The sequence below is a fragment of the Natator depressus genome, chromosome 3, assembly GCF_965152275.1.
Source record: "Natator depressus isolate rNatDep1 chromosome 3, rNatDep2.hap1, whole genome shotgun sequence".
In the NCBI taxonomy this organism is placed as follows: domain Eukaryota; kingdom Metazoa; phylum Chordata; order Testudines; family Cheloniidae; genus Natator; species Natator depressus.
The window spans coordinates 59,286,047-59,299,336 of record NC_134236.1 but is presented as its reverse complement, the minus strand read 5'-3'; the positions used below and the strand labels follow the sequence as shown (position 1 = coordinate 59,299,336).

General features: G+C 43.3%; 2 protein-coding genes across 3 annotated transcripts in view; one reads left to right on the top strand and one right to left on the bottom strand.

The window, feature by feature from the left end:
* Positions 1 to 13,290, top strand: part of CGAS (cyclic GMP-AMP synthase) — a 41,003-nt gene that overhangs the window by 17,979 nt on the left and 9,734 nt on the right. Inside the window, exons 4-5 of one of the 2 annotated variants that reach the window (XM_074946849.1) lie at positions 242 to 344; positions 2,386 to 2,740. In XM_074946849.1, the coding sequence (XP_074802950.1) occupies positions 242 to 344; positions 2,386 to 2,740 (458 nt within the window). Of the gene's footprint in view, positions 1 to 241; positions 345 to 2,385; positions 2,741 to 13,290 lie in introns of those variants that run through there. The other variant, XM_074946851.1, reaches the window with a different exon arrangement.
* Positions 4,957 to 13,290, bottom strand: part of DDX43 (DEAD-box helicase 43) — a 64,323-nt gene continuing 55,989 nt past the window's right edge. The window contains exons 16-17 of the mRNA XM_074946848.1: positions 5,566 to 5,703; positions 4,957 to 5,210 (exon numbers count right to left, since the gene is read on the bottom strand). Coding sequence (XP_074802949.1) covers positions 5,590 to 5,703 — 114 coding nt within the window. The 3' untranslated portion in view covers positions 4,957 to 5,210; positions 5,566 to 5,589. The remainder of the gene's footprint in view (positions 5,211 to 5,565; positions 5,704 to 13,290) is intronic.

Genomic DNA, 13,290 nt, shown 5'->3' with positions numbered 1-13,290 from the left:
AACCATAACTCTGTCTTGTAGGAACATCATGAAAAAAAACATACAATTAGGGGATTTTAGCATTTTGTGGATTAGATTATTAAACTGATATTTTTAAAGTAAAAAAAAAAAAGTTGCAGACATGTCCAAATAAATTCACTTCAGGATGACTTTTCTTTAGCTACAGAAACTGTGTAAGACTCATATTCTGAATGGGTAAAAGTGTTAATAAAATGTTTGTATTCTTTTAATACATATTTAGAAGACACCTGGCGACTCTCTTTCTCACACATTGAAAAGGACATGATAAAGAACCATGGCAACACAAAGACATGTTGTGAATCTAAGGGAGTGAAGTGTTGTAGGTTAGTACTTCGTATGTCTTTTTTAAAGTCTCTTTTAGCCACTATATCAATCTAGCAAGTGTGTTAGTTCTTTCTAAATTTATAATTTAATCTGTGGTGTGAGAGAACAACCACCCATACTCAGGAATGATAGTGAGCCTCTATGAAGCCTTTTTATTTGAAAAACACTTCATGCAGATCACCTAATCCTCACAACACCCTTCTGTTGTAGGCAAATAAATACAATCTTGTGCAGTGCTGACTATGTCTGGCTTCCATTGAAGTCTAAGGAAGATGGGGGCATACTACATCACAAATTCACTTCCCATTTTTGCATTATAAAGCAAACAGATGAAATCTGTCAAAAAAAAACAAAACAAAACAATCCCTCCCCACACTTCCTAAGTCTGATAAAAAAAAGTTAGCCCCAGTTTGTTAGATTGGGAAGTCTATTGGCTCAGCCATTAGGAACTTCACCACTGTGGACAAGAAGCTGGATATGAGTCAAACAGTGTGCCCTTGCTGCCAAGTAGGCTAACGGTATTTTGGGCTGTATAAGTAGTGGCATTGCCAGCAGATCGAGGGACGTGATCGTTCCCCTCTATTCGACATTGGTGAGGTCTCATCTGGAGTACTGTGTCCAGTTTTGGGCTCCACACTACAAGAAGGATGTGGAAAAATTGGGGAGTCCAGCAGAGGGCAACAAAAATGATTAAGGGGCTGGAGCACATGACTTATGAGGAGAGGCTGAAGGAACTGGGATTGTTTAGTCTGCAGAAGAGAAGAATGAGGGGGGATCTGATAGCTGCTTTCAACTACCTGAAGGGGGGTTCCAGATAGGATGGATCTAGACTGTTTCAGTGGTACCAGATGACAGAACAAGGAATAATGGTCTCAGGTTGCAGTGGGGGAGGTTTAGGTTGGATGTTAGGAAAAACTTTTTCACTAGGAGGGTGGTGAAGCACTGGAATGCGTTACCTAGGGTGGTGGCGGAATCTCCTTCCTGAGAGGTTTTCAAGGTCAGGCTTGACAAAGCCCTGGCTGGGATGATTTAGTTGGGGACTGGTCCTGCTTTGAGCAGGGGGCTGGACTCGATCTCCTGAGGTCACTTCCAACCCTGATGTTCTATGATTCACTATATATACTAGATATTGGACACTAAATAAGTTAGCTATTTGAGGCAATTCATTAATTAGTATGTTGGGGGTGGGGGGGAAGGGGAAAATACATGAAGATCCATTTGGTGTTTTAAACAGTATAGTTTAAGGAATTGATTTTTGACAGATAATCCATTTTGCATTCTGTAGTTTTACAAATCATGAACCCTTCTGAATTTCATTAACAATTCTAAGCATAGGAAGAGAGAAAACAAAGTCATCAAGTAGGTGTGCATATAAAGACAAAGCTAACTCCTTGAGAGTCTACTTCGTGTTGGTCAGTTCTCTAGATTTGACATACAAGACATCAAATTATTAGGAGAATCATTTTATTTTTAGCTACAACAGTAATTTCAAAAATTGTTTTATGGACTGGGCCAGATTCACTATTGTTGGTGCAACCACATGTAAATTGCACCTTCCCATACCCATTGGCTCCTTCTGTCCGACGGAAGGCAGTGGTATATCAGTTTGTCAGAAGAGGGCAGCTTTAATTTGCAGCAGTCTCCAAAACTGCCCACTGGTGGTAACTGCTGTGGGGAGTGCACTAAATGAAGCATATGACTGGCCAATACTACTCAGTTTCTGGGTTATGATGGCTCTCAGTGGAAGGAAATTTCTATTATAATGCATCACTGAAACTTCCCTTGGACGCAGTCCTTCAATCTTGGGAGCCCTGTGGTAAAGCTAATGTAATCCTGGGATGAATCTGGCCTACAAAAATGCAATGGGTTTTCATACTTCATAGGAAAATATTATTGGCAAGATTCTTTATCCCACTGGTTAGGGATCAGCATCAAGTGCCTCACAAAAGCAAAATATTCTGTACTTTAACAACATTTCCAGAAACACTTATTTAGCATACATAAAGCATTTCCCAGTAATATCATCTTATTGTTCAACAGGAAAAACTGTCTGAAACTTCTGAAGCATCTTCTGGATCAGCTTAAAACAAAACATGGAAACAGACGGGGGCTGGACAAATTCTGTTCCTACCATGCCAAAACTGCCTTTTTCCAAGCATGTGTCCTTTGGCCAGATGACAAACAATGGCTGTTCACAGACCTTGAGAGCTGTTTTCAAAATTTTTTGGATTACTTTCTGGATTGCCTCAACAACGCATACCTTCCACACTTTTTTATTCCTACACATAACCTTTTTAGTAGGCAATTGATTGATAAGGCAAGCAGTGATTTCCTTTCAAAGGAAATTAAATATGAAATAAACAATAGATTTCCAATATTTGAACTGCAGAATTAAGGAAATATTCTATTGTGTTTTTTAAAATTTTCATTTATATTTTATAAATCAGAATATCTAATAAAGAATCAACATTTGAAGTTATTCCTTGGGAATTTCTGGTGCTATGAAAAGTGGTGGTAAAGTAATCATGGACAATAAATGACACTTGCACATTTAAATTAAATTATGCAACTTAGTGGTAGAGGAGAAGGGACAACAGGACAAATTTTTCACAATTTCAAGTCTGATTGGTGCCAGACTACTTTCAACAGGGGGCGGGGGACACGGCGGGAGAACTAGCTATAATCCATACTTTCCTGCTCTCATTTCTATGCGCTTGTCTACACAGTGCAGCAATGCATACTATGGGGCTGTGATTTCTCAAGTGCACTTCCATGTTACACATTAACTAGTCTGCATAGTCCCTGCTGGTGTACAATAAAAGCTCCCTCATGTACTTTAACACAATACAGTTCTACACTGAAGTGCTAGGGAGCTTTTAGTGTGCACCAACAGGGTCTACGTGGACCAGTTAGTGCGCAAAACAGTGCGTGTTACAAATTACGCCCACTGCAGTGCACAGTGCCACACACTATAGACAAGCTCTATGCTTCTAAGAAGGCAGCAGTGATTCAGTAGTAAGAATAAAATATTGATTTGATGCAGAACAATGACAGGCAAACAAATTTACAGACAAATGGCCATATTATACTCCTAGTTATACTGGTGCAGTTCTGAAGTCAATGGAGTTGCACCAGTATAAACAGAACAAATTATTAAGGCTGCCTTTATGTGAAGGACAATCATCAGTGGCTGACAGAAGTTGGTTACTGACTTTGATATAGACTCCCCCAACTAACTGCTTTTATCTATTTATGTATTTTCAGAGATGTTCCAAAGATTTGCTGCCATAACACTTTGCAAGTACAAAGGACTATAACTATTAAGTATAATTATATAACATGGAGTTGATGGAAACACAGTGTTTGAGGTCAGAAAGTGGAAGAATGCAGGCCGATCCTGATAGCACTGATGAACACTAGTAACACAGCAATCTAGTGACAAAAGCAGTTAGCAATGCTAGTGCTATCACAGTACAACAGTAACTATAGCCACTTTATATTTTGGAATCCAGTGCAAAGACATATGCACCCAAGTGCTAAACACATTTACATCCTGCAGTTTGATTGCATGCTGTATGTACCCATGTGGCTTTGGCATTTGCAACCCATGAATAGGGCTGTGTGTAGGAGGTATAAATGTTTTACAGCCACATAAATATGAGTATAGGACACAGGAGTGGAAATGACCTCCTGGGTCATTGAGTCCAATCTCCCCACTAATAAGTTTCATCTTAAAACTTGCTAGGTTGTTTGTCCCCACTACTCCTACCAGAAGGCTGATCCTGTACCTCGTTCCTCTGATGGTTAGAAACCTTCTAATTTCCAATCTGTTTTTATCCATGGCCAGTTTGTACCCACTTGTTCTTGTGCCAACATTGTCCATCAGCTTAAATAGCTCTTCTCCCTCACTGCTGAGTATCCTCCATATGTATTTACAGACAACAATCATAACTTACCTCTATATTTATCCCGAAGAGGCAACACTGCATAATAGCTTGCAAAAAACCAAAATCATAGATCTGATTTTCTTTCATCCATCACTTTGCTCACGTTGAGGTATTTGTTGGATACTTGAGTACTGAATATTCTAAAACAGAAATGTGCTTAAGGATAATTATACTTTTTACTGATCCTGCTTTTAAGTGATAACGACTATAGTTGCACTTTAATTTTTGGATGTCAGAATACAAGCAGCCACAACAACAGACTTTATCTATTACATCTGCTCAGACAGAACTTAACTTGATTCTTCTTTCTTGAAGAGACTCCATGAAACAAGAGCACATAAGAAAGGTACAGCCAGTGGAAAAGCTATTACATTTTCAAGTTTTTTATTTAGCAGATGCAAAAATCTTACAGCATTTGAAAACTTCAGTGCTGTACAAAACTGTATTCCTTTATTCTCTTAAAAAAGGTCAAAAACATAAAAATAAATACGAAAGGTGAAATCTTAGCTCAACTGAAGTCAACAGGAGTTTTGTATATAAGTATATAAGCTTAATGTAAAAGAAAATAAGAGGCCCAGAAGAATCAAAATAGAAAGCATACAACCTTATTAGAAAAAAAGATTCGGGCCTCACAAAATTTGTGTACTGTTAATCATTTGGTTAGGTTTCCATCCACTCAGTATGACAGACTTGATGAAATATTAGTTCAGAGATTTATTCAGCTATTACTGTAAGAATGCGCTTCATTTTCCAACAATGAAAGAAGACACCCATCAGTATTCCATGCCTTATCTGTCCCAAACTAGAGATGTAACATCCTCCTTGCACTCCACTGACATAAATGGTGGTAATATCAGGCATGTAAGTTATTTTGGAACAATGCTGACAAGCGTTGGGTGTATGCACCAATCTGATTCCCTGAAAATATAAGGGAAAAGTTAATTTTTAAAATTCTTGTATATTAAAAAGTTCTGCAGTTTGTCAAATTAAAAGCAGAATCTTAATTTTCTCCGGCATTTTTACAATTTTAAAAAATTAAGTCATTGCAATGACTAACCTTGACACACACTTTCCCCCCCTTAAGCGTGGATTAAAGAATAATTGAGAGTGACGTCTAAACATAGCAACACATCGTTAAATGTAAGGAGAACCAGATTTTCAAAAAGTCCACAGACCTAATTCGTGTGTACAAGACAGGACAAAAGTACACACACTTAAAAAAACTGGCCCTAAATTCAAATCTATATTACTATTATTATAAGAATTTACTTACGTTGTTTAAATATCTCCCAGGCGATTAAAAACCCTTCTGGGACTTTCCACGAGGTCTTCCTAAATCCTTTTCGATTTCTTTTTTCACCTGAAATTGCTTGAATCTTTCTGCCATTGAAATAAGCTCTTCAGGAACTGCCTGATAATTAGAAAGGTATGTTATGGAGAAAGTTTATTCTAAGTGATTCTCTAAGCTTTGCAGTCATATGCCCATGAGGTCAACAAATAAGTATTTATCCAGAATGTTTTCTATTATTCTATTACTCTTATGACTTTGCAGCTGAATACTTTATCAGCACACCAACAAGAAAAAGCCAAGGGAAGATATCTTTTTACCTAAAAAAATTAGGAAAAATCTTGTGCAGCTTGAGTGATAAATTCTTTGCTGCTTTGTCATTAGATTTCTAGTATACGTAGATAAACCAATAGGATATTGTCAACTAAAAAATCCTATGATGTATTTCAAAGACTTCTGCCTTTGAGTTAAACTCTTCAGAAAAAGTTATGGGAAAAGGACATAAAATTCAAGTAGATTAAAATCTGGCACTAAATAATCTACTTGAATTTTATGCTGTTTACTCCATTTCTGCACCCAAATTTTACACCTTCAATTTGGTTAGCTAAATTCCTTATCTGCTCATGTTTAGTTCTTAAAATGTTTTTAAAGTGACTGGAATTCTCTTAGGATTTTTCATCCAAGTAAGCCTTAGTATCAGACCACCAAGTTAGAGTTCACTGAACTTTGGTTATGAAAAGACCAAGAATTCAAGTTGTTAAAAAAGAAACACCACAGTTTAGTATTTTTGTTTAGTGAAGATCAACCACCTCATTCTGATGCAATTGCAGGATAGAAGAAATCTTAGCTTTCCTATCCACAATACATTTTGCCCTACATGAATGAAAATGGTTCACATATTTGATGGAAGTTTTCTGTCAGAAAAAGGCAAGTCTGGCTAAACTAAAATGCTTTGTAAAACAGTGTCAAATTTCACTAAAATTTTGTTTGTGAGAAAAAAGGGAAAAGTTCTAATCATCTCTGAGTGTCCCATTTCAATATCTTCAGAACATGAAATGGTTGATTTTTCCTTTTCAAGTGGACATTGTTTTTAAGGGTTTTTTTTGTTTGTTTTGTTTTAAGATATGGAAGACACCATTGTAGAGGGGAAGGAGGGCAGGTAGTGAAATATATATACCACCACATCTCGAAGAACTCAAGTTTCTATAAGGTGACTCTTCTTTGAGTACTCCATATATATATTCCACTCTTGGTGGCTCAAAGCAGTGAACTGAAGACAGACAGGTGCTTGGAGTCTACTTAAAGAAACATAACAGTGCTCTGCCAGAAGCAACATCAGATAAAATGGTTACCTACCTTCATGCTCAAATAAATTTGTTAGTCTCTAAGATGCCAAAAGTACTCCTTTTCTTTTTACCTGCCTTTTGTAACTGTTCTTTGAGATGTGTTGCTCACGTCCATTCCGTTCTAGGTGTGCGCACGCCCACGTGCACAACTGTTGGAGACTTCTGCCTTAGCAGTATCCATAGGGTTGGCTATGGCACCCTCTGGAGTGCCACACGCATGCGCCGGTATATCAGGCGCCGCCGGCCCTATGCCCTCTCAGTTCTTTCTTGCCAGCAACTCCGACAGAGGGACAGGAGGGCAGGTAATGGAATGGACATGAGCAACACATCTTGAAGAACAACAGTTACGAAAGGTGGGTAACTGTTTTTTCTTCAAGTGCTTGTTCATGTTGATTCCATTCTAGGTGAGCACAAGAAGGGAACAGGACACCAAGGGCTCGAAGGGGGCTTTCATGAGCCGCACAAGCACCAGATTCAGGTCTCAGAGGGACTGGGTCCTGGATTTGGAGGTAGAGCCGCTCTAGACCTTTTAAGAACCGGCCCATCATGTTATGAGCGAAGACTGACCTGCCCTGAAACAGAGGGTGAAAGGCTGATATGGTGGCCAAATGGACCTTAATTGATGAAAGGGACAAGCCCTGGAGTGTGAGATGCATAAGATAGTCAGGATCGACTGTAGCAAGGCCTGCTCAGGCCTAACCCTGTGGGCCGAGACCCAGCACGTGAATCGTTTCATTAGGCCAGGTAGGTTGCTCTAGTGGAGGGCTTTCTACTACCCAGGAGGATCTGCTGGACATGGGCCAACCACTCCTGCTCTTCAGCAGTTAACCATGCAGCAACCAAGCTGTTAGGTGCAGCAGTGGTAGATTTGGGTGCAGGAGCCTGCCGTGATTCTGGGACAGGAGATCTGGCCAGAGGGGCAACTGCATCAGGGTTGTTACCAACAGGTCCATCAGCGTGCCAAACCAGTGTTGGTGAGGCCAAGCCGGGGCTATCATGATTACCTTGGCTTCGTCCTGCTTGATCTTCGTGAGGACTTTGTGCAGCAACAGCACCGGTGGGAAAGCATACATCAGAGTCCCCAATCACGGGAGTAGGAAGGTTTCTGACAAGGAGCTCCTTTCGTTCCCCCGAAATGAGCAGAACAGATGACATTTCCTATTCTGGTGAGTCGCGAACAAGTCCGTTCGGGGAGATCCCCACTTTTGAAAAATCCCATTGACCACCTTGGGGTGGAATGCCCATCCCTAGTGAGACAAGAAGGCTCTGCTGAGGCGAGCTGCTAATATGTTCCTGGTTCCAGGGAGGTGTGCTGCCATCAGATGAATGGCATGCTGCACACAGAAGTCCCAAAGCCGCAGGGCTTCCAGGCAGACGGCTGATGACCTGGCTCCACCTTGCCTGTTGATATAAAATATTGTGGTGGTGTTGTCCGTCAGGACTTGAACCACTTTGCCTTATAAGTGGGGCCGAAAAGACTGACAGGCCAAGTGAAGTAAAAAGGGAAAGAAACTGCTGACCACTTGCAAGGCAAGGGAGAGGTGCACTCTGACCAACCATCACGGGCAGTAAGAAGAAACTGAGAGGGTATAGGGCCAGCGGCACCTGATATACCGATGCATAAGCATGGCACTCCAGAGGGCACCACAACCAACCCTATGGATACCGCTAAGGCAAAAGTCTCCAACAACTGTGCACATGGACACGCACACACCTACAACGGAATAGACATCAGCAAGCAGTTGAAGAATATGGTTAGAATATGGTGTAAGGAAAGTCACTAGCAAATGAATCATTTGCTTCAAAATGAAAATCTAAGACTACTTTATGCAAAAATATGGGATAGGAGCTAAAGGTGATTTTGGGTGGAATATTATATAATGAGGCCTGCATAAGTGCCTGTATTTTCCCAATTCTTTGAGCTGATGTAACTACTATGAAGATGGTTGTTTTCCTGGACATGTGTAGTCAGGAACAAGTTGTCTGGGGGCACAAACAAGGGGCCCTATTAAACCCGCTAGGACAACATCAATATTCCAGGAAGGAGGAGGAACTCTGAGAAGGGGAAAGAAACATGATCCACTGCAAGGTGGGAGAAAACTGTGGTCCTGAATGTTTGAGTGGGAGAACATATGTTGATATGGCTGCCAAATGAACATGAATGAAACTAACAGGCAGTCCCAAACTCATTAAATTCAGCAAGTAGTTCAGGTAGCTGAAAATTGTGTCTTAATAAGAAATAAATGGCACTGCTCAGCCCAAATAATGAATCTCTTCCACTTGGTTGTGTATGTTGAGCTGGTGGAATCATTTTTACTTTGAATTAAAGCGTTCTGAACATCCAGAGACCAGAGTCCATGGGGCCGGATGCACTGCATCCGAGAGTGCTAAAGGAGTTGGCGGATGTGATTGCACAGCCATTGGCCATCATCTCTGAAAACTCATGACGATCGGGGGAGGTCCTGACAACTGGAAAAAGGCTAATGTAGTGCCAATCTTTAAAAAAGGGAAGGAGGAGGATCTGGGGAACTACAGGCCAGTCAGCCTCACCTCAGTCCCTGGAAAAATCATGGAGCAGGTCCTCAAGGAATCAATTCTGAAGCACTTAGAGGAGAAGAAAGTGATCAAGATCAGTCAGCATGGATTCACCAAGGGCAAGTCATGCCTGACTAATCTAATTGCCTTCTATGACGAGATAACTGGCTCTGTGGATGAGGGGAAAGCAGAGGACGTGTTATTCCTTGACTTTAGCAAGGCCTTTGACATGGTCTCCCACAGTAGTCTTGCCAGCAAGTTAAAGAAGTATGGGCTGGATGAATGGACGATAAGGCGGATAGAAAGCTGGCTAGATTGTCGGGCTCAATGGGTAGTGATCAATGGCTCCAGGTCTAGTTGGCAGCCAGTATCAAGTGGAGTGCCCCAAGGGTCGGTCCTGGGGCTGGTTTAGTTCAATATCCTCATTAATGATCTGGAGGATGGCATGGATTGCACCTTCAGCAAGTTTGCAGATGACACTAAACTGGGAGGAGAGGTAGATATGCTGGAGGGTAGGGACAGGATGCAGAGGGACCTAAACAAATTAGAGGATTGGACCAAAAGAAATCTGAGGAGGTTCAACAAGGACAAGTGCAGAGTCCTGCACTTAGGATGGAAGAATCCCATGCACCACTACAGACTAGGGACCGAATGGCTAGACAGCACTTCTGCAGAAAAGGACCTAGGGGTTACAGTGGACGAGAAGCTGGATATGAGTCAACAGTATGCCCTTGTTGCCAAGAAGGCCAATGGCATTTTGGGCTGTGTAAGTAGGGGCATTGCCAGGAGATTGAGGGACGTGATCGTTCCCCTCTATTCGACATTGGTGAGGCCTCATCTGGAGTAGTGTGTCCAGTTTTGGGCTCCACACTACAAGAAGGATGTGAAAAAACTGGAAAACGTCCAGCGGAGGGCAACAAAAATGATTAGGGGACTGGAACACAGGACTTATGAGGAGAGGCTGAAGGAACTGGGATTGTTTAGTCTGAGGAAGAGAAGAATGAGGGGGGATCTGATAGCTGCTTTCAACTACCTGAAAGGGGGTTCCAAAGAGGATGGATCTGGACTGTTCTCAGTAGTAGCAGATGACAGAACTAGGAGTAATGGTCTCAAGCTGCAGTGGGGGAGGTTTAGGTTGGATATTAGGAAAAACTTTTTCCCTAGAAGGGTGGTGAAGCACTGGATTGCGTTACCTAGGGAGGTGGTGGAATCTCCTTCCTTTGAGGTTTTTAAGATCAGGCTTGACAAAGCCCTGGCTGGGATGATTTAGTTGGGGACTGGTCCTGCTTTGAGCAGGGGGCTGGACTCGATGATCTCCTGAGGTCACTTCCAACCCTGATATTCTATGATCTCTCTGTGTCCTTTATCCAGCTAACATCTCAACTGTGAGGTGGAGGGAGGCTGGATCCAGAAGCAGGAAGTTTCCATTATCCTGAGAGATTAAGTCCAACAGAAAAGGTGGTAAGGATTTTGGAGGGTGAGCTGATAAGACTGAGATCTGAATATTAAAAACTGTCTTGGCCAGACGGGTGCTATCAGTAAGGCTGTGACTCTGTCACGGAGGTCATGAATTCTGTAACTTTCTGGGATCCGTGACTTCTGCAGCCGCCGGTGCCACTGACCCCAAGGCCACTTGAGCAGCTCAGGTGGCCCCCGACCCTTCCCCCCCCAGAGCACCCAAGATTTAGTGAGGGATATATAGCACAAGTTTGGACTGGTCACGGGTCGTGAATTTTTGTTTAGTGCCTATAACCTGTCCATAACTTTTACTAAAAATACCCATGACTAAATCTTAGTCTTTGCTATCAGTTCTATGGGATCTTTCTCAATACCATCTGAATCATCATCATTCTGGAGACCATGGATTGAAGAATGTGTCTGACAAGAAACCTTGTACTTAGGCCTCCCCTCAAACAGAATCCAAGACACTTCTCATTAGTGACTCTCGAAAACAGGTTTACTGACAGTTGACACCATCCTTGAAAGATGTCTTAGATCAGGGGTCTCAAAGTCCCGGCCTGCGGGCCATCTTTGGTCCGAGAACCGCCCCACTGCGGCCTGTGCAAGAGATGCAGGCAGACATGCTAGCAACAATCTCAACTACAGGCACCGCCCCCCCGGAGATCCCACTGGCTGGGGGAGAGGGACAGAGATACCATCACTGGTTGCCGGGCACAGTCAGCCCTGGAGGAATCATCATTAGTTGCCAGGCAGAGTCAGCCATGGAGACAGCATTACTCCCCCCCCCACACAATGAATACAAGTCAAAACACCAAACACAACTAGCTGATGCACACCTTGCTGCAATCCTGAACGTTTCAACTGCTCAGTCACTGAGGCCAAACATCAACAAACCGACAGAACTGAAGCATTGCCAGGTGACTGGCCAACACTAAAAACTCTCTGGGAGGTGAAAAATTGTATAAAGTTGTATGACAGTTTAATTATTTCTAAGAAATTCGAAATAAAAAAATACAATAGAAACATTTTCTTTTCTGAACACCATCTTCAGTAACATTATTGGTCCACTGGGAGGATTTGAGGACTAGCACTAGCCCTAAGGTAAATTGAGTTTGAAACATCTGTCTTAGATAATGGAGTCCGACTGTCCACTCAATTGCTGGAGAATTGCCCAATTAGATCTTTCACGGCATCTTACAGGAGGTATAGGGCTCTGGAAGAATCTATTCCAGAATCAAACAAACAGTCTCCTGCCATAGGGGCTATAACTGGGCTCCTTCCAGCCTGTTTATATAAAACATGTCAGTCATTTTCTGTATGGTCAGTCCCTGAATCATTGGTAGCAATGTAGTCAGACTCGGCAAATTACCCTGAGTTCTAATATATTTACTTGCACTAGTTTTCTCATGGGTCCACAGACTTGCATTTGATGGTGGTTTGGATGTGCTCCCCATCCCAGGAGAGAGGCATCTGACACTAAGGTATTGGTGGGGAGAATGCTACCCTCCCCACCTTTGCATTTGATTGGGACCCTCCAACTGAACAAGGGAATATTGGAAGAGAGTTGCACTAACATACCTATGTAATGTCTGCTTAGCAGGTAGTCAGACTTCAGCCATCCTTGCATGCAGTGATCACTTTTTGAATTTAAGGGCAACCTCCTGCCCCTTCCCCAAAGTCCTGCCCCACTCACTCCATTCCCCCCGTCTCTGTCACTTGCTCCCCCTCACCCTCATTCACTTTCATCGGGCTGAAGTAGGGGTTTGGGAGGGGGTGCAGGCTGGGGCCAAGGGGTTCACAGTGTGGGAGGGGGCTCTGGGCTGACCCGGGGGCAAGGGGTAGGGATGCAAGCTCTGGGAGGGAGTTTGGGTGCAGGAGGGGGCTCCGGACTGGGACAGGAAGTTGGTGTGCAGGAGGGGGTGTGGGCGCTGGATCTGAGAGGGGGGTCAGGACTGGGGCAGAGTGTTGGTGAAGAAGGGGGTCTGGGGTGCTGGCTCCAGGAGGGGGCTCAGGGAGTGGGGTGTGGCCTTCCGCCAGGCAGCACTTGCCTCCGGCAGCTCCCAGTTGGCACCACAGCATGTCTGCCACTAAGGCAGGCTCCCTGCCTACCCCAGCCCCACGCCACTCCCGGAAGGGGCCAACGTGCCCTAGCAGCTCCTGAAAGCAGGGAGGGCGGGTGGCATGTGGCTCTATGCGCTGCCCCTCCCTGCAAGCACTGCTCCCTTTGGCCACAGCTCCCTGTTCCCGGCCAATGGGAGCTGTGGGGGCGGTGCTTGCAGGCAGGAGCAGTGCGCAGAGGGAGATCCCTTCCCCTCCGCCCCTGGGGCTCATGTCCACTTCTGGGAGCGGCACGGGGCTGGGGCAGGCA